General features: G+C 48.1%; 1 protein-coding gene across 1 annotated transcript in view; it reads right to left on the bottom strand.

Moving 5' to 3' along the window:
- The window catches only part of rabl2 (RAB, member of RAS oncogene family-like 2), a 33,047-nt gene extending 7,272 nt beyond the window's left edge, over window positions 1-25,775 (bottom strand). The window contains exons 1-7 of the mRNA XM_080207555.1: window positions 24,461-25,775; window positions 22,776-22,805; window positions 20,821-20,900; window positions 10,327-10,406; window positions 6,383-6,494; window positions 3,650-3,747; window positions 2,363-2,446 (exon numbers count right to left, since the gene is read on the bottom strand). Of these exons, the coding sequence (XP_080063681.1) occupies window positions 2,363-2,446; window positions 3,650-3,747; window positions 6,383-6,494; window positions 10,327-10,406; window positions 20,821-20,900; window positions 22,776-22,805; window positions 24,461-24,567 (591 nt within the window). The 5' untranslated portion in view covers window positions 24,568-25,775. The remainder of the gene's footprint in view (window positions 1-2,362; window positions 2,447-3,649; window positions 3,748-6,382; window positions 6,495-10,326; window positions 10,407-20,820; window positions 20,901-22,775; window positions 22,806-24,460) is intronic.
- Window positions 25,776-26,225: the final 450 nt, after the last annotated feature.

The following is a 26,225-nucleotide window of genomic DNA, read 5'->3' as shown; positions in this document are numbered from 1 at the left end:
ACTGGAGGGTGGCAAATGTGGTACCGCTGTTCAAAAAAGGTAGTAGGGATAACCCTGGGAATTATAGGCCGGTGAGTTTGACATCGGTGGTAGGGAAATTAATGGAAAAAGTACTTAGGGGTAGGATGTATGAGCATTTGGAGCGTTGCGGTCTGATTGGGGATACGCAACATGGCTTTGTTAGAGGGAGGTCTTGCCTTACGAATCTGGTGGAATTCTTTGAGGAGGTGGCAAAAACGGTTGACGATGGGCAAGCCGTTGATGTCATCTATATGGATTTCAGTAAGGCGTTTGACAAAGTCCCTCATGGTAGGCTGGTAGAAAAGGTTAAGGCGCATGGGATACGGGGTCAGGTAGCTAAGTGGATTGAGAACTGGCTGGGCAATAGGAGACAGAGGGTAGTTGTGGAGGGGACTTTGTCCGGCTGGAGGTCAGTGACCAGTGGTGTGCCGCAGGGCTCGGTACTGGGACCTCTCCTCTGTAGTCTACATAAATGACTTGGAAGAGAGCGTAGGTGGTGTGATCAGCAAGTTTGCTGATGACACCAAGATGGCAGGGTTGGCGGGTACTGAAGTGGATTGTCAGGTGATACAACAGGATATAGATAGGTTGGTGCATTGGGCAGATAGGTGGCAGATGGAATTTAATCCTGACAAATGCGAGGTGATGCATTTTGGAAGGAATAATGTAGAGAGGAGCTATGTGATTAAAGGTAGACAAATTAGGAGTATAGTAACACAGAGGGACCTGGGAGTGCAGGTTCACAAATCCGTGAAGGTTGTGACACAAGTGGAGAATGTTGTCAGGAAGGCTTATGGAATGCTAGCCTTTACAGGAAGAGGTATAGAGTTTAAAAGCTGCTGTCTAATGCTTCAGTTGTATAGAACGTTGGTTAGACCGCATTTGGAGTACTGCGTCCAGTTCTGGTCACCTTACTACCGGAAGGACGTGGAGGCTCTGGAAAGGGTGCAGAGGAGGTTTACCAGGATGTTGCCTGGCATGGAGGGGTTGGGTTACGAGGAAAGGTTGGAGAAACTGGGACTGTTCTCTTTGGAAAGACGGAGATTGAGGGGTGACATGATAGAGGTATATAAGATACTGAAGGGAATAGACAGGGTCAATAGTGAGAGACTGCTCCCTAGATTGGTTACGAATACAAGAGGACATGATTTAAGGGTGAGGGGGGAGAGGTATAATTTGGATATGAGAGGAAGGTTCTTTACGCAGAGAGTAGTGGGGGTATGGAATGCGCTACCGAGTGGGGTGGTGGAGGTGGGAACGTTGGACTCATTTAAGGCTCAGTTAGATAGGCACATGAGTGAAACGAGGATGGAGGGTTATGGTAGGGGTTATCGAATAAGGGTTAGAACCTCGGGAGACACCGGAAAGGCAGGCTTGTGATTAACGTTTTTGTCTTTTCACTCCGCAGGTGGAGGTCCACCTCATTGTCAAACGAGGGGCATGCACACGGTGGGTCGTGCGTGGGCTGCTCCTGGAGGTTCCGGGAGTGGCCTAGTACTTCGTGTCGGTGTGTGTGCTTGATCCTGGACCGGTAGACGGGCGCCGCAACAGCTCGGTGACTAGCACTGCTAGCTGTGAAGATACATGGATTTGGGCCTGTGTCTGTGGGAGTTTGTGCATTCTCCCTGCGGATGCGTGGGTTTCCTCCGGGCGCTCCGGTTTCCTCCCACACCCCAAAGATGTGCTCTTAGGCTGATTGGTTTTACCAAATTGACACTATGCTCCCCTGAATCTGGCTAAGTCAGGGGTTCTATTTGTAGATACGCAGGGTAGAATAGGTGTAGGGTGATGCGGCGGCGCGGGCTTGTTGGGCCGAAGGGCCTGTTTCCCGTGCTGGGTTGTTCTTTGTTTGTTCTTTAATATTCCATCACACTACTGATTTGTCCCTTGTTAGTGGTGGACAGGCTTTGGGGAGTCAGGTGGTGAATTGCTCTGACTGCTCTTGGAGCCACATTATTTATATGGCTGTTTCTGGTCAATGGTAATCCCCAGGTGTTGTTAGTGAGGGTTCAGTGATCATAATGCCACTGAGTGTTGACGATTAGATTGTTGGGGAAGGTCACTGCCTGACACTTGCATCTCCAGCAATGCCAGTTTCTTCATCATTAATCATTACCCAGTAGCCCCTGGGTAATGATTAATGATGAAGTTATTCAGGAAAAAGTTACTTATTCAGGACTGATCTAGACAGCAATCATGTGGGCACGAGCCAGTGGCTGTAGAACAGGAGCAGAAAAGGCAGGGTATCTAGCACAGTGCCTTAGTTCTCCTCCAGCTGACCCTGAGGCCAAATAAGATTTGCCCAGTGAATTTACGTCTATTCCAGCAAGTGAAGATTCACCTCCAGCTCCCGCATGACTTCATCCATAAAATCACTCGTGTTCTGTTTGTATGACACTGCTAGCTTTATCGTGTCCCGAAACAGCTGCAGAGAAAAGGACAGGAAAGAGAGAAAGGGCTGAATGATTCAAGTGTCGACATTTAACAAAAGAATTTGCATTTCTATAGCACCTTTCACATCCCTAGGGCATCACAAAATGTTTTACAGTTAATGCCACAGTAGCCAACGCTATAATATTGCCAAAATGTGACAGTGATTATGTACAGAACAAGATCACATAAACTACATCATTTCTATCTTTCTGATATTGATGGCCCTAAATTCTTATCTGGCTGACAAATGGACATTTTTTTTTTCATTCATTTGTGGGACATGGGCTTCACTGGCTGGCCAGCATTTATTGCCCATCCCCAGTTGCTTTTAGAGGGCAGTTGAGAGTCAACTACATTACTTTGGTTCTGGAGCCATGTGTAGGCCAAATCAGGTAGATTTCCTCCCCTAAAGGACATTAGTGAACCAGATGGGTTTTTTCGACAATGAACAATGGTTTAATGGTCATCAGTAGGTTCTTAATTCCAGATTTTTTTATTGAATTCAAATTCCACCATCTGCCATGGCAGGATTCAAACCCAGGTCCCCAGAACATTAGCTGAGTTTCTGGATTGACAATCTAGTGATTATATCAAGAGGCCATTGCCTCCCCTCTTCTCGCTGTCTACCCCATTGCACCCTACCATAATCTTAAAGATCTCCATTAGATCAGCCCACTGTCTTCCCTTTTCTAGAAAAACAAGCACCAGCCTTTTTGATCTTCCCAGATCTTTTAAGTTCTGGTGTCATCATTGTTATTTTTTTTGCACTTTCATTAGTACCTCTACAGCCTTTATAGAATATAGAGGCCAGTTACTCCAGGTGTGGTCTAACCAAGTTTCAATATGTCTCTCGCAAATATCCTTGCTTTTCAATTCTATTCCTTCAGAAATGAACCCCAGTGCCTGGTTTGTTTTATTGAAAGGGATCTTTCTCACCCACATTTAGTGATGTTTCTGTGAAGGAAGTGAAGAATTACAGCACTATCCTACTCCTGCCTCAGAGATTTATTACTGAACCAGGAGGCAATATGAACAAGATGAGAACCAGATTTATGATTGGAAAGCAGGTTACATAATTTGTACATCTCTCCCTCCACTCTGTCCATTAGACTGCAGTGTGCGGCAAGGCCCCCAGTGGTAACAGTGCATAAGTAGTTCAGTTATACAAGAATGGGATCCCCCATATCCACCATACCTTGACAACATTGGTCCCATCTGCTGCCGATACAAAATAAAAGGGTAGGCCCTGCTTCTTGGCGAAGTTGAAGCTTTTCTGTGTGATTTTCAGATCAGCTGAAAAACAGAAAGAAACGAGTGTTTCATTCAACAGAGCTCCGCCAGTCGCTGTACCGATGAGCTCTGCTGTCCCCAAGTATGGCATGGCCAGCAGCAGGATGCTTGCTCCCCTGCTCTCCAGCTCCACCCACAACATACTGCATTCTGCTCCCCGTGCTCTGCTCTCTTCATCTTGCTGCCTGTCTGCTATACTCCTCTCTGCCACCTCTCAGCAAAGTGACCTCGGTGAAACAGAGATGGGCCCTTAAACCCTGCCAGGCAAAATGAGAGGATTTCAAAACCAACACAGGGGACCACACCCCATACTGAGAGGGGGTGCCTTGAAACCCCTACAGAGTCAATCACACCATCTCAGCGTCGCCTAACTGTGTCACACAAGGCTCCTGTAAATTCTCTCACAAGGTTGAAACAGAATTGAACAGTGAACACAATGGATGGATAAGCAAGGAGAAAGGAGTAAGTGAACAATGATCGCAGTGTAATGGTTTTATTTCTGAGATAGATAGCGGCGCTGAATGGTGAAGTGAAGCCAGCTGATCAAAAAGACAGGAAGAGAAGGCATTACAACTGGCCTCTCAAATCTTGGGTTAGAGTCAGCAGCCTGGAGAGGGGGGCTCAGCTAGCGATCAGGCCGGGAGTGGGGGGACCCCGGCCCCCGAGGCGGCGCGGGGGGAGTGGGGGACCCCGGCCCCCGAGGCGGCGCGGGGGGAGTGGGGGACCCCCGCCCCCGAGGCGGCGCGGGGGGAGTGGGGGACCCCGGCCCCCGAGGCGGCGCGGGGGGAGTGGGGGACCCCGGCCCCCGAGGCGGCGCGGGGGGAGTGGGGGACCCCGGCCCCCGAGGCGGCGCGGGGGGAGTGGGGGACCCCGGCCCCCGAGGCGGCGCGGGGGGAGTGGGGGACCCCGGCCCCCGAGGCGGCGCGGGGGGAGTGGGGGACCCCGGCCCCCGAGGCGGCGCGGGGGGAGTGGGGGACCCCGGCCCCCGAGGCGGCGCGGGGGGAGTGGGGGACCCCGGCCCCCGAGGCGGCGCGGGGGGAGTGGGGGACCCCGGCCCCCGAGGCGGCGCGGGGGGAGTGGGGGACCCCGGCCCCCGAGGCGGCGCGGGGGGAGTGGGGGACCCCGGCCCCCGAGGCGGCGCGGGGGGAGTGGGGGACCCCGGCCCCCGAGGCGGCGCGGGGGGAGTGGGGGACCCCGGCCCCCGAGGCGGCGCGGGGGGAGTGGGGGACCCCGGCCCCCGAGGCGGCGCGGGGGGAGTGGGGGACCCCGGCCCCCGAGGCGGCGCGGGGGGAGTGGGGGACCCCGGCCCCCGAGGCGGCGCGGGGGGAGTGGGGGACCCCGGCCCCCGAGGCGGCGCGGGGGGAGTGGGGGACCCCGGCCCCCGAGGCGGCGCGGGGGGAGTGGGGGACCCCGGCCCCCGAGGCGGCGCGGGGGGAGTGGGGGACCCCGGCCCCCGAGGCGGCGCGGGGGGAGTGGGGGACCCCGGCCCCCGAGGCGGCGCGGGGGGAGTGGGGGACCCCGGCCCCCGAGGCGGCGCGGGGGGAGTGGGGGACCCCGGCCCCCGAGGCGGCGCGGGGGGAGTGGGGGACCCCGGCCCCCGAGGCGGCGCGGGGGGAGTGGGGGACCCCGGCCCCCGAGGCGGCGCGGGGGGAGTGGGGGACCCCGGCCCCCGAGGCGGCGCGGGGGGAGTGGGGGACCCCGGCCCCCGAGGCGGCGCGGGGGGAGTGGGGGACCCCGGCCCCCGAGGCGGCGCGGGGGGAGTGGGGGACCCCGGCCCCCGAGGCGGCGCGGGGGGAGTGGGGGACCCCGGCCCCCGAGGCGGCGCGGGGGGAGTGGGGGACCCCGGCCCCCGAGGCGGCGCGGGGGGAGTGGGGGACCCCGGCCCCCGAGGCGGCGCGGGGGGAGTGGGGGACCCCGGCCCCCGAGGCGGCGCGGGGGGAGTGGGGGACCCCGGCCCCCGAGGCGGCGCGGGGGGAGTGGGGGACCCCGGCCCCCGAGGCGGCGCGGGGGGAGTGGGGGACCCCGGCCCCCGAGGCGGCGCGGGGGGAGTGGGGGACCCCGGCCCCCGAGGCGGCGCGGGGGGAGTGGGGGACCCCGGCCCCCGAGGCGGCGCGGGGGGAGTGGGGGACCCCGGCCCCCGAGGCGGCGCGGGGGGAGTGGGGGACCCCGGCCCCCGAGGCAGTGCGGGGGGAGTGGGGGACCCCGGCCCCCGAGGCAGGGGGGGGATCTGATCCACAAGACAACCTGAACATTTTCATTTTTTCTCGTCCTTCTTTGAATCACTCCAAGACACTTCACCTGATGAAGTTTTTTTTAATCTTGTGTAGGAAAACAGTGTACAGCAAGATCCCAAAAACATGTGGATGACTACATGGGAAATTCTTCACAGAAAGAGTGGAATAGACTTCCATTTGGGTGGGAAGAATCACTGGAATTGTTTAAGCAACAGACTGGAATGGAACTGGAACACGGAAACTGTGGAATCAGTCCCAGTGGATAAGCTGAGCTGAATCATCTTCCTCATCAACATCTAATTTATCATTTCCTTTCTCGTTCAGTTAAAATCTCAGATGCAGAATTACAGATCAAAATGGAGCCACGCTTCTCACAGTGCCCGAGACATAACCTGAGAACTCACCGTCTATTTTGTTAGCAACAACTACACAGGGGATTTCTGGCCGAGACTCCCTCAGCTCTCTGTACCAGTTATTCAGGTTTTTGTACGTTATCTTCCGCTGGACATCAAACACCTAATCGCAAAATTAAAAGGGAAATTAGTTTTCTTTTAACAAGAAATACTTTGCTGGCTGGTAGAGGACATAGTAAATCTCCCTCCACATAATCCTATCACAGGGCAGTTGTTCCAGAGGTTAGATACAGAGTGTTTGACAACGAATGCAGGTCTTTTGAACAGTGAAGTGGCAAACAAGTCGCAGATTCTACTGCCTCATTGAAAGCTGTTCTCAAGATACCTCACAAGAGGTTATTGCAGAAGGTCAGGGGACATGGAGTTGGGGGTAGGGTGTTAGCGTGGGTAGAGGATTGGTTGTCAAATAGGAGGCAGAGAGTGGGGGTCAATGGGTGCTATTCGGACTGGCGGATGGTGACTAGTGGAGTACCCCAGGGGTCGGTGCTGGGGCCTCAGCTATTTACCGTTTATATAGATGATCTGGAGGAGGGAACCGAGTGTATGGTGTCGAAATTTGCTGATGACACCAAGATTGGTCGAACGGCAAATTGTGCGGAGGGTGTGGAGAGTCTACAGAAGCATCTAGATTGGCTGGGCGAATGGGCCAGGAAATGGCAAATGGAATTTAATGTTGGCAAGGGCGAGGTGGTCCACTTTGGTAGGAATAATGGTAGGAAGGATTATTACTTACGGGGCGAAAAACTGCAGCAGGCGACGGTGCAGAGGGACCTTGGGGTCCTTGTGCATGAGTCGCAAAAACCCAGCTTGCAGGTGCAGCAGGTGGTCAGGAAGGCGAATGGGATGCTGGCCTTCATAGCGAGGGGGATTGAATATAAAAGTAGGGAGGTCTTGCTGCGGCTATATAGGGCATTGGTGAGGCCGCAGCTGGAGTACTGTGCGCAGTTTTGGGCGCCGTACTTACGCAAGGATATTTTGGCCTTGGAGGGAGTGCAGACGAGGTTTACTAGGCTGATGCCGGAGTTGAACAAAGAACAAAGAACAACCCAGCACGGGAAACAGGCCCTTCGGCCCAACGAGCCCGCGCCGCCGCATCGCCCTACACCTATTCTACCCTGCATGTCTACGAATGGGACCCTACTCAGTCAGATTCAGGGAAGAAATAGTGTCAATTTGGTGGAAACCAATTAGCCTAAGAGCACATCTTTGGGGTGTGGGAGGAAACCGGAGCGCCCGGAGGAAACCCACGCAACCACAGGGAGAATGCGCAAACTCCCACAGACACAGGCCCAAATCCATGTATCTGCACAGCTAGCAGTGCTAGTCACTGAGCTGTTGTGGAGCCCGTCTATCGGTCCAGGATCAAGCACACACACCAACATGAAGTACTAGGCCACTCCTGGACTTCCAAGAGCAGCCCACGCACAACCCGCCGTGTGCATGCCCCTCGCTTGACATGAGGTGGACCTCCACCTGTGGAATAAAGACAAAACATATTAGTCATACAGCCTGCCCTTCCAGTGTCTCCCGAGGTTTAACCCTATTTAATAGCCCCTACCATATCCCTCCATTCTCGTTTCACTCATATGCCTATCTAACTGCATCTTAAACGAGTCCAACGTGCCTGCCTCCACCACCCTACTCGGTAGCGCATTCCAGACCCCCACAACTCTCTGTGTAAAGAACCTTCCTCTTACCTCCAAATTATACCTCCCCCCCCTCACCCTTAAGTGATGACCTCTTGTGTTCGTACCCAGTCTAGGGAGCAGTCTCTCACTATTAACTCTATCTATTCCCTTCAGTATCTTATATACCTCTATCATGTCCCCTCTCAATCTCCTTCTTTCCAAGGAGAATAGCCCCAGTCTCTTCAGTCTCTCCTCGTAACCCAGTCCCCCCATGCCAGGCAACATCCTGGTAAACCTCCTCTGCACCCTTTCCAGAGACTCCACGTCCTTCCGGTAATAAGGTGACCAGAACTGGACGCAGTACTCCAAATGCGGTCTAACCAACGTTCTGTATAACTGAAGCATTAGACGGCAGCTTTTATACTCTAAGCCCCTTCCTATAAAGGCTAACATCCCATAAGCCTTCCTAACAACGTTCTCCACTTGTGACACAACCTTCATGGATTTGTGGACCTGCACTCCCAGGTCTCTCTGTACGTCTATACTCCTAATCGGCCTACCTTTTACCACATAGCTCCTCTCTGCATTATTCCTTCCAAAATGCATCACCTCGCATTTGTCAGGATTAAATGCCATCTGCCACCTATCTGCCCACTGCACCAACCTATCTATATCCTGTTGTATCACCTGACAATCCAGTTCTGTACCCGCCAACCCTGCCATCTTGGTGTCATCAGCAAACTTGCTGATCACACCACCTACTCCCTCTTCTAAGTCATTTATGTAGACTACAAAGAGGAGAGGTCCCAGTACCGAGCCCTGCGGCACACCACTGGTCACTGGCCTCCAGCCCGACAAGGTACCCTCCACAACTACCCTCTGTCTCCTATTTCCCAACCAGTTCTCAATCCACCTAGCTACCTGGCCTCGTATCCCATGCGCCTTAACCTTTTCTACCAGCCTACCGTGAGGGACTTTGTCAAACGCCTTACTGAAATCCATATAGATGACATCAACGGCTCTCCCATCGTCAACCGTTTTTGTCACCTCCTCAAAGAATTCCACCAGATTCGTAAGGCAAGACCTCCCTCTAACAAAGCCATGTTGCGTATCCCTAATCAGATCGCAACGCTCCAAATGCTCATACATCCTACCCCTAAGTATTTTTTCCATTAACTTCCCTACCACCGACGTCAAACTCACCGGCCTATAATTCCCAGGGTTATCCCTACTACCTTTTTTGAACAACGGGACCACATTTGCTACCCTCCAGTCTTCTGGGACCTCACCTGGGTTGAGGGGGTTGAGCTATGAGGAGAGGCTGAATAAACTAGGCTTGTACTCGTTAGAGTTTAGAAGAATGAGGGGAGATCTCATTGAGACGTATAAGATGATGAATGGGATGGATAGGATAGAGGTGGAGTGACTCTTCCCACTCAGAAAGGATAGTAGGACTAGGGGGCACAGCCTCAAGATAAAGGGGGGGTGGTTTAGAACGGAGTTGAGGAGGAACTTTTTCACTCAAAGGGTGGTGAATCTCTGGAATTCTCTGCTCGTTGAAGTGGTGGAGGCTACCTCGCTAAATATTTTTAAGACGCGGGTTGATGGGTTTTTGATAAGAGAGAGGATTAAGGGTTAAGGGGAGAGGGCGGGAATGTGGAACTGAGCCACGACAGATCAGCCATGATCTTATTGAATGGTGGGGCAGGCTCGAAGGGCTAGATGGCTTACTCCTGCTCCTATTTCTTATGTTCTTATGACCAGCTGGTGAGAAACTCTAAGATTTGGGAAGGTGCTACTCGAAGGCCAGATAGTCACTTGGGGGCTAAGTTAGCTCAAGCATGACCCAGTTGATGACGGAAGCTCGGAACCAAGCCCACTTCAGTAGCAGGTTTGATGTTTGAGGCAGGCAGTGTGAGAAACTCCGAGAAACCATTGGTGACCAGTCGGCCTGGAGGGGTAGGTATGACAGTGAGCACTGGAATTCTTTCCATTCAGCTCCAGATAACCCTGCCAGCCAACATGCTGACAGGACCTGACTGGGTCAGCAGGGTGCTGTGCTGGTAGATTGTATAATTTATCTCAAAGCTTGGAGTTCTCAAAACTTTGGCTCTGCCTATCCCTGTCTGAACTTTGTTAATCATTTTATATCACCAGACAGAGCAAGTGTTTATATCAGACAAAATCACCATGGGGTTTGGAGGATGAGGTGGTGATACATTTCAATCTGACAGTGATTGACAATACATGCCTTAATTTAAAATGACCTTTTACAGTTTACATTAAATAGAATTTGCGAAGACCCACCATGATACAGGCGTGTGCCTTATGGTAATAAGATGGGTGCATACTCTGAAAACGTTCCTGTCCCGCTGTGTCCCAGAAATCTGCAAAAGGAAACATCCATAGTTTCACCTTTTGTAATCTCAAATAATTAAAAAAATTCTGAATGCTAAAATTCATATTCAGCCTAACAAGTTCTTTTCAATATCACTAAATCTCATCCACCCTCCTTCTCACCATAACCTTTCTTGCCTGAGTCAGTCCATCCTGTCTCTCTCCAGAAACATATTTCATCGTCCCAACCTATGATACTGTTTGGATTAATTTCCCAGCACGCAAACAGAAGTATGACATTCACCCCTCATAGCTCTGTGTTTCAGCCTCTTCTCAACGATAGATTCTCAGCTGTGAGTGAAAGGGTGATGTTCAAACTCGACTCCAAACATTTCAGTGCACAACCTAACCTGACCCTTCAGTGCAGTACTGAGGCAGTGCTGCACCATCAGAGGTGCCAACTTTCAGATGAGACATTAAACCTGAGAATGCATCTGCCCTTGTAGGTGAATATAAAAGATTTCACTGCTCCTTTTGAAGAAAAGCAAAGGAATTCTCCTGGTGTTCCGGCCATTATTTGTGTCAGTGACACTAAAACCAATTATAAGAACATAAGAAATAGGAGCAGGAGTAGGCCATCTAGCCCTTCGAGCCTGCCCCGCCATTCAATAAGATCATGGCTGATCTGTCGTGGCTCAGTTCCACTTTCCCGCCCTCTCCCCGTAACCCTTAATCCCCTCTCTTATCAAGAACCCATCAACCCGCTTCTTAAAAATATTTAGCGAGGCAGCCTCCACCACTTCAACGGGCAGAGAATTCCAGAGATTCACCACCCTTTGAGTGAAGAAGTTCCTCCTCAACTCCGTTCTAAACCGCCTCCCCTTTATCTTGAGGCTGTGCCCCCTAGTCCTACTGTCTTTTTTGAGCGGGAAGAGTCTCTCCACCTCTATCCTATCCATCCCATTCATCATCTTATACGTCTCAATGAGATCTCCCCTCATTCTTCTAAACTCTAGCGAGTACAAGCCTAGTTTATTCAGCCTCTCCTCATAGCTCAATCCCCTCAACTCCGGTATCAGCCTAGTAAACCTCCTCTGCACTCCCTCCAGGGCCAAAATATCCTTGCGCAGGTGCGGCGCCCAAAACTGCACACAGTACTCCAGCTGCGGCCTCACCAATGCCCTATACAGCTGCAGCAAGACCTCCCTACTTTTATATTCAATCCCCCTCGCTATGAAGGCCAGCATCCCATTCGCCTTCCTGACCACCTGCTGCACCTGCAAGCTGGGTTTTTTCGACTCATGCACAAGGACCCCGAAGTCCCTCTGCACCGTCGCCTGCTGCAGTTTTTCGCCACGTAAGTAATAGTCCTTCCTACCATTCTTCCTACCAAAGTGGACCACCTCACACTTGCCAACATTAAATTCCATTTGCCATTTCCTGGCCCATTCGCCCAGCCTATCTAAATCCTTCTGCAGACTCTCCACACCCTCCGCACAATTTGCCTTTCCCCCAATCTTGGTGTCATCAGCAAATTTCGACACCCTGCACTCGGTTCCCTCCTCCAGATCATCTATATAAATGGTAAATAGCTGAGGCCCCAGCACCGACCCCTGGGGCACCCCACTAGTCACCAACCGCCAATCCCAGTAGCACCCATTGACCCCCACTCTCTGCCTCCTATTTGACAACCAATCCTCTATCCACGCTAACACCCTACCCCCAACTCCATGTCCCCTGACCTTCTGCAATAACCTCTTGTGAGGTACCTTGTCAAACGCCTTCTGAAAATCCAGAAAGACCACATCCACCGGCTCTCCTCTATCCACTGCCCTAGACACATCCTCATAGAACTCCAGTAAATTTGTCAGACACGACTTCCCTTTAATGAAACCGTGTTGCGTCTGCCCTATCAAGCAATTCCCTTCAAGATGCCTCGCAATTTCCTCCTTAATGACGGATTCTAACATTTTACCTACCACAGACGTTAAACTAACCGGCCTGTAATTCCCCGCCTTTTGCCTGGCACCCTTCTTAAACAACGGCGTAACATTAGCCGTTTTCCAATCCTCCGGCACTTCCCCGGAATCCAGCGACGTCTGGAAAATAACCACCAAGGCATCCACTATCACCTCCGCCATTTCTTTCAGAACCCTCGGATGCATTCCATCCGGTCCTGGGGACTTGTCCACAATCAGCCCCTCCAGTCTGTTGCGCACCACCTCTCTAGTAACAGTAATGTCATTAAGACCCTCCAGTCCTACCACCTTTCCATCGCTAACACCCGGCAAATTATTCACGTCCTCCTCCGTGAAGACAGAAACAAAAAAGTTATTCAAGACCTTAGCCATATCCCCATCCCCTACCACTAGGTCCCCTTTCTCATCCGCTAAGGGACCAACGTTCACCCTAGCCAGCCTCTTCCTTTTTATATATTTATAAAAACTCTTGCTATCCTTTTTTATATTAAGCGCTAGCCCAGCTTCATAGCTTCTTCTACCCTCCTTTATCAACTTTTTTGTCAATCTTTGTTGACATTTAAACCTCTCCCAATCCTCTTCTCGCCCACTGCTCTTAGCTACTCTAAATTCCTCCGCTTTTAATTTAACACTTTCCTTCACCTCCTTCGTTATCCACGGCTTATTACCTCTCTTCCTACTGTCCTTTTTAACCATCGGAATAAATTTCTGCTGAGCACCAAGAAAGATCTCCTTAAAGATCCTCCACTGCTCCTCAGCAGACCTACCTTCCAATGCGCTCCCCCAGTCCACATTCGCCAATTCTTCTCTCATCCTACCATACTCCCCTCTATTCAAACAAAGGACACGTGTCCGGGAACCCACTTTCTCCTCCTCCATCTGCAACAGAAACTCCACCATACAATGATCACTCTCTCCAAGAGGATCCTTCACCTCAAGGTCCCTAATTCTACCTGCCTCATTACATAGCACCAGATCCAAGATAGCTCGCTCCCTCGTCGGCTCCAACACACACTGTTCCAGGAAACTATCCCGGCAGCATTCCAAGAACTCCTCCTCGAGCCCACCTCGTCCAACATGGGTCGACCAATCAATATGCAGATTGAAATCCCCCATAACTACGGCCGTCCCATTCCTGCACGCCGCACTTATTTGCGCGTTAACAGCCCGCCCCACCTCCAGATCATTATTCGGGGGCCTATAGACGACACCCACCAGCGTCTTCCTCCCTTTGCTGTTCCTAATCTCCACCCACAACGATTCCACTTTCTGCTCTTTGGCTCCGATATCATCCCTTGCTACCACCTTGATGCTGTCCTTAATCAGCAGAGCTACGCCACCCCCTCTTTCCTCCTGCCTATCCTTCCTAAACACTTGATAGCCCTGTACATTCATCTCCCAGTCCCTGTCACCTTGCAGCCACGTCTCTGTAATGGCCACCAGATCGTATCCATTTGTGTCGATCTGCGCCACCAGCTCATCCACTTTATTCCGAATGCTTCGTGCATTCAGATAAAGCGCTTTCATCCCAGCCTTCTTCTGGACCCTATTTGCCGTAACGCCACCACTTGGGACATCCTCAGCCTCTTCCCTTACCTGTACCCTATCCTTAACTGTAGACCTCCTAACATCACCTACCCTCACACCCTCCCCCCCCCTAATTAGTTTAAAGCCCTGTCTACAGTCCTCTTTACTCGATTCGCCAGCACTCTGGTCCCAGCACGATTCAGACCAACCCCATCCCGCCCGAACAAGTCCCACCTACCCCAATACTGGTGCCAATGCCCCATAAATTCGAACCCATTCCTCCCACACCAATCTCTGAGCCACCCATTCACTTCCTTTATCCTGTCAACCCTACGCCCGTCTGCACTCGGTTCAGGCAGTAGCCCAGAGAAGACCACCTTGTCGGTTCTACTTTTTAATTCCATTCCCAGCTTCTCATACTCCCTCCCCAGATCCTCAGTCCGCACTTTGCCTACGTCGCTGGCACCCACATGTACCACCACAACTGGGTTCTCACCCTCCCACTCCAGATTCCTCTGCAGCCCAGCTGCGACATCCTGTACCCGAGCACCAGGCAGACAACACACCCTTCTGTGCACTTTGTCATTGTGACAAAGGACAGTGTCAATACCCTTCACCCCACTATCCCCAATCACTACTACGTTCCTTTTCCCCTTCTCTTTGCCTATGTCCTGCTGCATCACTGTACCGTGTGCAGTTTGCTCACCAACCTCACCTGCCTCGTCCTCTTCCAGAGTGGAAGCAAGAACCTCAAACCTGTTATGCAGATTAAGAGGCTGAGGCCTCCGCTCCTCACCCCCCTTCCTCCTCCCAGCAGCCCCCTTTTGTTCCTGACCCTTAGATTTAGACAGTCTAGAGGGGGTGGATGTCACTTGCACCCCATTGACAATGACACCCTCTCTCCCCCTGATGAGCCTCAGTGTCTGTAGCTCAGAGGCCAGCTCATCCACCTTGAGCTGGAGCTCCTCCAGCAACCTGCACTTACTGCAGACATGGTCTCTGGGAAGGACCCTGGGGTCCACCAGTTCCCACATCATACAGGAACCGCACATCACATGTCCCTCCATTATTCAATATAATTTGTTGTGGGAAAAATTTTTTCCTTGTTTTTTGCTGTAGTAGTTTTGAAAAAAAAATTTTTTTTTTTCCTTGTTCTTTCCACCTGGCCTTTTTCCCTTCCAGCCCTTTTTGATATTAAGCCCTAATAGCTCACTCTGCTTCCCTCTCACTCCGCTGCCCGCTCCGACGCTGCCCGCTATCTACACCAGGCCTCCTTTTAAACTTGGCGCTGATTTAAAGCTGATGGGCCACAACTGCCTGATAATCACTCCCTCACAATTCTTAAAGCAGTAAATACAATAAGTAAATGCTTTAAACAGTTCTACAAAGAACAAAGTGCTTTAAACTTATTTTAAACAGGTTTTTAACAGGTAAAGTCTTAGCTTTCTCTCTGATGCTCCTTCCTCGTCTGCTCCAGCAAAGTGCTAGCCCAGCCTCATAGCTTCTCCTACCCTCCTTTATCAACTTCTTTGTCAATCTTTGTTGACATTTAAACCTTTCCCAATCCTCTTCTCGCCCACTGCTCTTAGCTACTCTAAATTCCTCCGCTTTTAATTTAACACTTTCCTTCACCTCCTTCGTTATCCACGGCTTATTACCTCTCTTCCTACTGTCCTTTTTAACCATCGGAATAAATTTCTGCTGAGCACCAAGAAAGATCTCCTTAAAGATCCTCCACTGCTCCTCAGCAGACCTACCTTCCAACGCGCTCCCCCAGTCCACATTCGCCAATTCTTCTCTCATCCTACCATACTCCCCTCTATTCAAACAAAGGACGCGTGTCCGGGAACCCACTTTCTCCTCCTCCATCTGCACCAGAAACTCCACCATACAATGATCACTCTCTCCAAGAGGATCCTTCACCGCAAGGTCCCTAATTCTACCCGCCTCATTACATAGCACCATATTTAACTCCCTGCTGTTTTGCACAAAATGGTCACATTTCTAAAATCACAACACATCAGATTGACATTGTGTGTTGTGACATTCCAAAGAAGTGAAAAGCGCAACATAAATGAGATATTTCTTTTCTTCCATTTTGTCATTCTATCATTCTATTATATCTTTACAACAGTCCCTTGTACCAGTCTTGAATACGTATCCCCTGATCGTTCCAGCAAACAAAATTTGCAAACTTTGCCTGGGAAGTTTCAAATGTCCTGTCACATCCACAGCCTATTGAGAAAAGAACTTTCTAGATTTCCACTACTTTGTGATCAATGATTCCTGATTCCACTGTTGAATGGCCAGGCTTGAATGGAAGTACTGACCGTCCTGTGTATAAAATGTTGGTGACTTGAGAGCTCCTCTGTCAACCAAATCCAGAACATCTTTAGAGTCACAGACTGGTTTACAGCACAAGAGGCCATTCAGCCCATTGAGTCCTGCAGAGCCAACCAGCCACTCTATTCCTAGAGATCCGCAAGTTTATTTACTTCAAGTGACCATCCAATTTTCTTTTGAAATCAGTCATCATCATCTGTTTCCACCACTCTCATGGCTGTGAGTTCCACAGCATGACCAGTCGCTGCATAAAAATGTTCTCCCTTACATGTCACCTGTATCTCGAATCCAAAACCTTAAACATTTTTCCATAGCCTTTGAACCATCAGATTTTCCTTGTCTACCTCATCCAAATCTGTCATAATTTTATCTGCATCAAATCTCCCCGCAATCTAATGTGCCTCAAGGAGAACACAGAAACTAGAAGCAGAAGTAGGCCATTCGGCACTTCAAGCCTGCTCCACCATTCATCTTGATCTTGGCTGATCACCTAATTGAATGTCCTGATCTCACATAACGTTTTGCCCTCAATAGAAACATAACGCCTAAACAAAGACTCTGCTGGCTTAACACTGGATAGCTGTCTCCAATTTAAAACTTTCATAGCTTCTCAACAGCTCAGACACAAAGGAACTGAACAATCACACCTAGAATCATAGAATCTTTATGATGCAGAAGGAGGCCATTCAGCCCATTGAGTCTGTGCTGACCACAATCCCACCCAAGCCCTATTCACATAACCCCACATATTTGCCCTGCTAATCCCCTAACCATGGTCAATTTAGCATGGCCAATCAAACTAACCCACATATTTTTCATAGCTTTCAACCTAACTTTGCAGCTCAGATCCCTTAAATCTGCAACCGTTGTGATAATTCTCCTCTGCACCTTCTTGTGAATCCTGATAGCCTTCCTCAAGCGTGGTCATCAGAACTAGATCCAGCACTCTAACTGTGGTCTAACCAGAGCATTACCAATGTTCAACGTAGCTTCCCTGCTTTTGTACTTGTTACAATCTCAGCAATGTTGTTGCTGAGCAAGACAGGCCCCAGAGTGAAGTCTAATTCACTGATCATAAACTTATTGTTTACTGTGAAAACTAGGAGGTAAAGCTACTGGCCGTAAAAGGATAGAACTGCAGTAACACTGTTAGAGTTTTAAAAATTAAAACATTTATTAAAAGAAAAAAAACTTAAGCACCGAAAATTAAAGTTACGCAGTTAAAACAGTCTTACAGAACAACTCCCTTCCCCCCACCAAAAAAAAACTGCTTGGTCTAAAGTACACAATTAAACTACATCCTTATAGATTTTAACCATGAAAAAATCCAGTGTTGTCCAAGTCAAGGGATTGTTGTACTTTAACAAAGCTACACCTCATAACTTCTCAAACACTTCTATTCAAGCAAAATGTTTCCTGCACAACGACTTCTCTGGTTCAACACTGGATAGCTGTCTCCAATTTAAAACTAGCATAGCTTCTGAACAACTCACACACAAAGGAGGTAGTCTGTAGGGTTTCCCCCCACAATCACTAACTCAGTTAAACACCTTGCCTTAAATATTCTTTTCCTCTTTCAGCTCACGTTCCATTGTCCTCAAACACCTCTTTGAACTCAACTTCTCCAAACATAAAAATCTTTCATTTTTTCTATTTTGCCTCTACTTTTTGGATAATAAAAATTGATATATACTCCCCTGTTTACTCATGGAACATTTGTAAGATGCAAATTTTCCTTGTCACTTGGAATTCCCCTTTGAAATTCAACAGATGAAAAACTAAGTTTCCCATTTATGTCACACTACAAATTTTAGAACCAAATTATTTATTTATAACTCAAACGCACCAATAATCTATCATTACAAATGCATCAACATCACACCTTTAATTTCTTAGATCTCGCAGGCAACCTGTCTCGAGTAAACTTCCCCTGTCTAACCCTAGATGCACAAAACTTTTTTTTACCTACTTAGAGTACCAACATAATCCTTCCCCCCAACACACAAAAAAGATCTCTCACCTCATATACAGCATTTGTGGAACCTAAGATCCCATATGGTTTGCTAACTACATAAGAACATAAGAACATAAGAAATAGGAGCAGGAGTAGGCCATCCAGCCCTTCGAGCCTGCCCCGCCATTCAATAAGATCATGGCTGATCTGTCGCTGCTCAGTTCCACTTTCCCGCCCTCTCCCCATAACCCTTAATCCCCTCTCCTATCAAAAACCCATCAACCCGCGTCTTAAAAATACTTAGGCAACATCCTGGTGGGAACTTCAATACGTTGATAACATTATTCTGCTCACTAACCTGAAAGAGCTACAGGAGTTGTCACTAACAACCGACAGTGCAGAAAGAGGCCATTTGGCCCATCCGGTCTGCAAAAAAGCATCCCATCCAGGCCATACTCTCCACCCTGTCCCCACAATCATGCACATTTACCATGGCTAAACCACCTAACCTGCACATCTTTGGACATGAAGGATGTACATGATCTGCTATCTATAAAAGGGGTATGCAGTCTGGTATCTATGAAGGATGTACACAGTTTGCTATCTATAAAAGGTGTATGCAGTCTGGTATCTATGAAGGATGTACACAGTTTGCTATCTATAAAAGGTGTATACATGCTGGTATCTACAAGAGATATACACAGTCCGTTACCTATAAAAGGTGTACGCAGTCCTATCTATCAAAGGTGTACATGACATGGTATGTATAAAAAAAGTGTACACGACTTGCTATGTACAAAAGATGTTCAGTGTCTAATGTCCATATACAGTAAGTTTTGTATCCATAGAAGTTATTCATAGTTGTATATCTGTGAAAGGTCTTTGATTTAAGGTATCTACAAAATTATCTACCACTGTTCTTCATATCTCCCTTTCTCAATACTGTCTTCCACATCTGTAAAACTTCCTACATCTGTAACCTACTGCAACTCTCTCTCACCTCTATACAACAATTGTTTTGATCTCTCATACTAGTAAAATCTTGCTCAGGATTATATAAAGAACAAAGAAAAGAACAGTGCAGGAACAGACCTTTTGGCCCTCCGAGCCCATGTTGAAATGATGCCCGAACTAAACTAAAATAAAATCCTGCCCTTACTCAGTCTGAATCCCTCTATTCCCTCCCTATTCATGTACCCATCCAGGTGCCTTTTAGATGTTGCTAATGTGCCTGCTTCCACCACCTCCTCTGGCAGCACATTCCAGGCACCCATCACTCTGCGTGAAAAAACTTTTCCTACACATCCCCCTTAAACTTCCCCCTCTCACCTTGAACCTGTGCCCCCTCGTCATTGACACTTCCACTCTGGGGAAAAGCCTCTGACTATCCACCCTGTCTCTGCCTCTCATCATTTTGTGGACCAGGTCTCCCCTCAGCCTGCGTCTTTCCAGTGAAAACAATCCCAGTTTATTCAACCTCTCCTCCGCTCTCAATATGTCCCACCACCTTCAAAAATCTATACACACACACTCCAAGTTCCATCTCTCCCTTCTTTAGAACTACCATTAAGTCTATCTTGCATCTCCTATATTTTCTACCAAAATGCAACACCTCAAACTTTTGTGTTAAATTCCATGTTCCATTTGCCTTCCCATTCTAACAGCATATTTATGTCCTGTTATCCTCGAAATGCAGCCCGATGGCACAGCGGTAGACACTGCTGCCTCACTGTACCAGGGGCCTAGGTTCAATTCCAGTTTTGGGTGACTGTCTCCGTTCTGCCAGTGTCTGCATAGGTTTTCTCTGAATGCTATTTCCTCCTACAGTCTAAAGATGTGCCGATTAGATGGATTGGCCATGCTAAAATTACCTGTTGGTGTCCAAAGATATGTAGGTTGGGTGAATTAGCCATGGTAAACATGTGGAATTATGGGGATAGAGTAGGGATGTAGGCGTAAGTAAGATCCTCTTTCATAGCATTGGTGCAGGCTCAATAGGCTGAAAGGCCTCCTCCTTCACTGTCAGGATTCTACGGTTCTAAATTTGTTTAAATCTCCCTGGTTTGTCACTCCTCCAACCAAGTTTAATATCATTGGCAAATGTTGGAATTTTACTCTGTATTCCAATATTTAAGTCATAAGATGCAGTAGTCCTTGCACAAACACTTAGAGAACACCACTGTCTGCCATTTTCCAGTCCAAAAAACATTTACCACAATTCTGTCCTAAAACCATTTTCTTTATTCAAGCTGTCATTGACCCTCATATTGCATAACTCACAATTTATATTCCATAAACCACAATTTTAACTGGCCTTTTATATTGAATTTTGTCAAACACTTTCTTAAAATCCATATAGACAATAACCACTTCATCAGCCTTTCATCGAAAAATTCCATTAGAATAGTCAAGCCCAATCAATCTAACTTTTACAGATCCATTTATCTATCCTTAATTAATTCAAACCTCTCCAAGTGCCTGTTGGCATTTTACCCTGGTGATTGTTTCTAAAGCTTTAACCGCCATTGATGTTAAATTAATTAGTCTGTAGTACTCAAGCTGCTCTTTTGGGTTAGGTTTTTGCTATATAGGTGGGACTCACGATCCTTTTCTTTTGGTTCACAATGTAGGTTGAAAATAATTGAAAAATGCAACACTTACCCACTAGAACAGTCTTATCATTGACTGTAGTAGTGTACTTGTAGAGTGTCAGTGCGTATGTGGACAACTGCTGGGGGCGACTGTAACCCAAGTTAAGGTATAAAAACTGACACAGGAGACAAAAACAATCCCGTAGATTGAATAAAATAATATACAAGTTTAGTATTTAAGATGTCCAACATATCCCACTACATTTCATTGTGCTATGGCTATAAAATAAAAACTCGCATTGTATAACACTTCTAATACAACAAAGGTTTCCAAGGCACTTTCACTACAGCATCTTCAAACTAAGTTCGACACCGAGCCACATTAGGAGATGTTAGGGCAGATAATCACAAGCTTCTTAAAAGGAAGAAAGAATGGTAAAAAGACAGTTTTTAAAAAAAAAAATCCTTTTCTAAAAAGACAGCAGATAATTTCACATTGGAGATAAGACGCAAAATACTGCAAAAGTTGGAAGTAGACAATTAAAGCAGAAAATGGTTGCAGGTAAGCAGCATTGCACAGTCATCCAGCTGAAACTCTGACCCTCTTTCCATTAATGCTGTCTGGACTACCTGTCCCCAAATTTCATGTTGGGTTCCTTCGACCAGGGGCCAGATCATAACAAGCAATTATAAGTTGCAAAATTGACTTCAGAAGCTCATGAACAGTCACAATACCTGGGTGAGTCTAGCTGGACCACCTGACCAGAACAGTGGCTTTAAAGGTTCACACAGTCAAAAGTCTGACAACACCAGGTTTTAGTCCAACCGATTTATTTGATAGTAAACTCACAAGGAGACAAAAACAATCTATCAAATTACTATCAAATAAATTGGTTGGACTAAAACCTAGTGTTGTCAGACTTTTGACTGTGTTTACCCCAGTCCAACGCCGGCACATCCACATCATGACTTTAAAGGTTTAGCCAGGCTACAGGCAAGACATTGCAACACCCCACAGAGCCTGTGAACACAACAATATAATAGACCCACTTGGCCACTACTGTCCAATAGACTAGCCATATGGTTAATTGGGAAGATAGATGTGGCCAATTCCATTAAAAATCTCTTGGAGTGTGAGTGTCACTGGCAAGGCGGGCATTTATCGTCTACACTTATTTGCTCTGAGGCAGTGGTGTTGAGATGCTTTCTTGACCCATTAGCCGCGGTTCTGATGTAACAGGCCATTTCAGAGTCAGCCACATTGGTGTAGGACTGGAGTCCCAGATAGCTTAAACTGAGTATTAAAGGGTGAACAAAGTGGCTTTTAGTATGATCTAACAAATACACGATGAATTTTACTGGTACCAACTTTTCATTTCCATATTTTTAAAATAAAATTCAAATTCTCAAGATCGCTCAGGTGGGATATGAACTCTTATTCTCTGGATTACCAGTCAAGGCTTCACTTGGCTAGTAGCAATATGCTACTGTACCAATTCAATAAGTAAAAAGAGTATTAAGTACAACTGCTGGGCTTATGATCTCAATACTCACATTCCCATGGCCTATTCACATGAATTTTAATCTATTTGTAGGTTTGCGAATAAGATGATGAACTGAAAAGCAGTGTACAGGTATTTGACTATTGAGTGGTTTGGTTGCTGAATGTTGGTAGAAATCTGTGAAATAAATATAAATGTCTTAAGTAAGTTTAACCATTTTGAATTCAACTATTTAAAATCAGTGCATGTGACAAAAACAGTGGCACCACAGCAACACCTGTCAATTATTTCCATGAGACAATCCTTCTGTAGTGACAGTACATTTAGTTTGAGGCTAGTTCATCCAAGGACATTTCTCCTTCAGGCACTAGTATATGGAACCTTTAAAAATAGCTTCACCTGGTTAGTGCAAGGCAAAGAATATAACCAGTGGGTCAGAGCTGGTGAAGTCAGGCCATTGGGGTCAGCTTCCCATTCCTTGGTGAATGACCTTGTTGTTCTGTACGGAGCTCAGAAAGGATACTATCCGTCCATTAGAAACCTTTCCATCAACCTGCAAACACACATCACCCAAACCATGTTAGCAATTTCAGGTCGCCAGGAATCAGCTGGCCAGTTTTATTAACACTACAGTTCATGCAGTGACCTCTCATCCCCATTCAGGAGGGAAGTGTTGCTGTAGAGTGTACTGAGCCCTTCTAGGCCCACACACGACCTGCCATCAGGTCGTGTCTGTTGATCTCACACCCGAGAGGCAGAGGACAAAGAGCTAATGATAATGAGGAACTCCACCTCAGAGTTCCCTGTTTACAGAAAGGGGTTGCAGCATCTGAAAAACCCCTGAAACTCCAAAACTCCCAAGAATTAAAAACAAACATCTGAGTTTTGACAGCCTGTGTTCCTGTCACATTTGAAGAATTATGTTATTGGTGAGGGTATTGGCTTTGAAGAGGCAGTGAGTCTGAGGCTGTTGTCGCTTTATTGAGAATGGATTAGGAGTTAACAATTCTTCAGTCGAACCTTTGATTCCTTGGCAGTCCCCAAATTACTCACCATGTCCACCACTCTCCCAGAATGTTAAGAGGGCTCTGAGTTGCAGTGTGATACGTGTAAGTGGGGTTTAGAGATAGAATGCCAGATTTGATTCCACTACAGAGCCTCATTATACATTCCAAGACTGCCCATCACCCTAGTGTGCAGAACAACTGCCAGCCTGCCCCTGCTCACTGCACTCTCCTCTCCAACATTCAGACCAAGGGCAACCAGTTCAAGGATTTCTTCCTTCAAAGATGTGGACTATATACATATATATAGCTGCTTCAGCAAACCCTTCCCCTGCTCTCCTCCTGCTCCTGAACCCCCTCCAACATCTTATCCAACAAGACTTCTAATCGTGCGATACTCCCGCCAGATGAGATAACCCCCAAACACAACGAGTGCAATATCCCCAACAGGTATGAAAACTCCCCTTCCCAAGATTACTGAGCTTCACCAGTATGTTGTAGAACTAGTATCATGTCAAACATATTGCCGCCTTCAATGGAGTTGGAAGGAATCAGCCTCACTTCATTTTATCGTGCACTAGATGAGGAAGCGATGGCGAAAGGGAGAAGTTATACTCATAGGTTTAGGGCGGAAATGAACACTGGGAGGGGCATTAGGCTGAGTGACCTGTTCTTGTTTTGTGTCATTTGACTGTCATTTCCATCAGCTCCTATGTTGAATATATCAGCACTGTGGGTGTGTAATACCTGATTAGTGTGGGACAGTGCCACACAGATTGGGACAACCCCAGGTTCCCATTCTCTACTAAATTAGTAAGTCTCCCCTTGTGCTGACTCCCTTCTCTATTCAGGGACCCCTAGGAGAGGATAGAGGGGAAACATATGCATGGATTTGTCCTCCTGATCACCAACACGTAGGGTGAGTGTCCAGCTGTGTAGGGCGAGTGTGCGGCTGTTGGTTGAGGACAAATGAGTCCGGGTTTGTGACGCACTAACCCCCTTTCCCATCGTCAGAGTCTTGCCCTGAAATGAGGGAGGATCAGGGTTGGTTGACGGCTAATCCCTGAAATGATCCATTCCACAGCAAGGAGCTGCTGCTTCAGGACAGGAGGAAGGGAAAGACCTCTCTAAGATTCTTCGTAATAATCAGTCTTGCTTCATTTACATCTATGCCATCTCATGCCCAGCCACACTTTTCACTCACTTGGATTTCCCAACAGCGCTGTCTCCCAGGCAGATAATTTTGATGTGTTCATCCCCATCGTACTTGTCTTGGTTCAGGTCAGACAGGCTGCTGCTCTCTGTAGCCATGCTGCTCCTGACAATGACACAGCTTTGAGTGACTGGCCTCGATCTTGTCCTGCTGCTCCTTCACCGATTGTTTTATCTGCGGCTGCCTGCTACTGCTGCTCTATACACTCTACTGCTCCTGTTCTGCCTCTACTCTGCCCATTAATCAGCAACAACTGCTATTGAATCTCCCACTCTCTTCTGTCACTGCTGTTTTCCTGTATTATTTACAAAGATGATATATCCCCATTCTCAGACAGTATATTATTGCTAAATTAGATTGATAACTTTAATGCTGAACATGTCAACAAGTGTCTCTCCACATGTGTTGCGCTCGATAAATCTTCCCCTACCCTGTCTATAGCCTGACTCAGTTTGCTGATGTCTGTCACTTAATATCAGGCTCCTCTTTCTGTACTATGATCCACTCCCTCTCTCATCTCGACCTATCAACGTCACAATAAGTTATGTTACTCTGGCTTTCTTAGCATTTTGACATTTTCTACATTAATTTTTCTCATTCAATCACTCCCTCCTTTCAGGTTTTTATCTTAATGAAACTCTTGTTTCTCTGACCCTCTCTCCTTGCTTGCCTGTAAGATTGAACCTTTCATTAAATGCCTTAGCTCTTTTCCTCCCAGGCTTTGCTAAAACCCTCACTGCCTCAGCGTAATGCCACTTTCTCTATTTTGATCACTACCCTTTACACCTCATGCCCTTTGCTTCTCAATAGCTGCCATCTGCCCCTTAAACCTTCTTAAAATATCCTTGGCTTTTGTTTCTGCTCTTTATTTCTAAGAGTGTTTTGTATTTGTGTTATTTTTGTGCCTATATCTCAGTCTTTCTTCTAAAAATTTCTCAATATTTGTTCAATGTCTCTTTGTCTGACTGACTCCATCTCTTTGTAAATCTTTGTCCCCCTCAATATAGATCTGTAGCTGCCCCTTTGTTTATCTCCCCGAACCTCTCAGTCCCATTACAAGTTTACCTTCTTGGTCCCAGTTAAACTATAAATTTAAAAAACATGCACACCAGGTCAGTCTGGTGTCTCAGCCTCTGTAGTCAAATTTATCAATATATTAACGCCTCCTTCCAATGTATGTCTTTCCCTGTGTATATAATCATATATTTCAGCCTCCCTTGCTCCCAATTTATTTATATCACCAAAACCTCTCTGCCTCTATTTCTATTCTTCTCTTTCCTTCCTTCTATTAATACCTCTATCACTCTCCTCCCTCCCTCACTATCCCTCTCCCTGCCCTCCCCCTCACTATCCCTCTCCCTGCCCTCCCCCTCTCTATCCCTCTCCCTGCCCTCCCCCTCTCTATCCCTCTCCCTGCCCTCCCCCTCTCTATCCCTCTCCCTGCCCTCCCCCTCTCTATCCCTCTCCCTGCCCTCCCCCTCTCTATCCCTCTCCCTGCCCTCCCCCTCTCTATCCCTCTCCCTGCCCTCCCCCTCTCTATCCCTCTCCCTGCCCTCCCCCTCTCTATCCCTCTCCCTGCCCTCCCCCTCTCTATCCCTCTCCCTGCCCTCCCCCTCTCTATCCCTCTCCCTGCCCTCCCCCTCTCTATCCCTCTCCTTGCCCTCCCCCTCTCTATCCCTCTCCCTGCCCTCCCCCTCTCTATCCCTCTCCTTGCCCTCCCCCTCTCTATCCCTCTCCTTGCCCTCCCCCTCTCTAT

Source organism: Carcharhinus amblyrhynchos, chromosome 19, assembly GCF_965287045.1.
Source record: "Carcharhinus amblyrhynchos chromosome 19, sCarAmb.v2.hapA, whole genome shotgun sequence".
In the NCBI taxonomy this organism is placed as follows: domain Eukaryota; kingdom Metazoa; phylum Chordata; class Chondrichthyes; order Carcharhiniformes; family Carcharhinidae; genus Carcharhinus; species Carcharhinus amblyrhynchos.
Note: the sequence above shows the minus strand (reverse complement) of the source record. Positions and strands in the feature narration are given on the sequence as shown.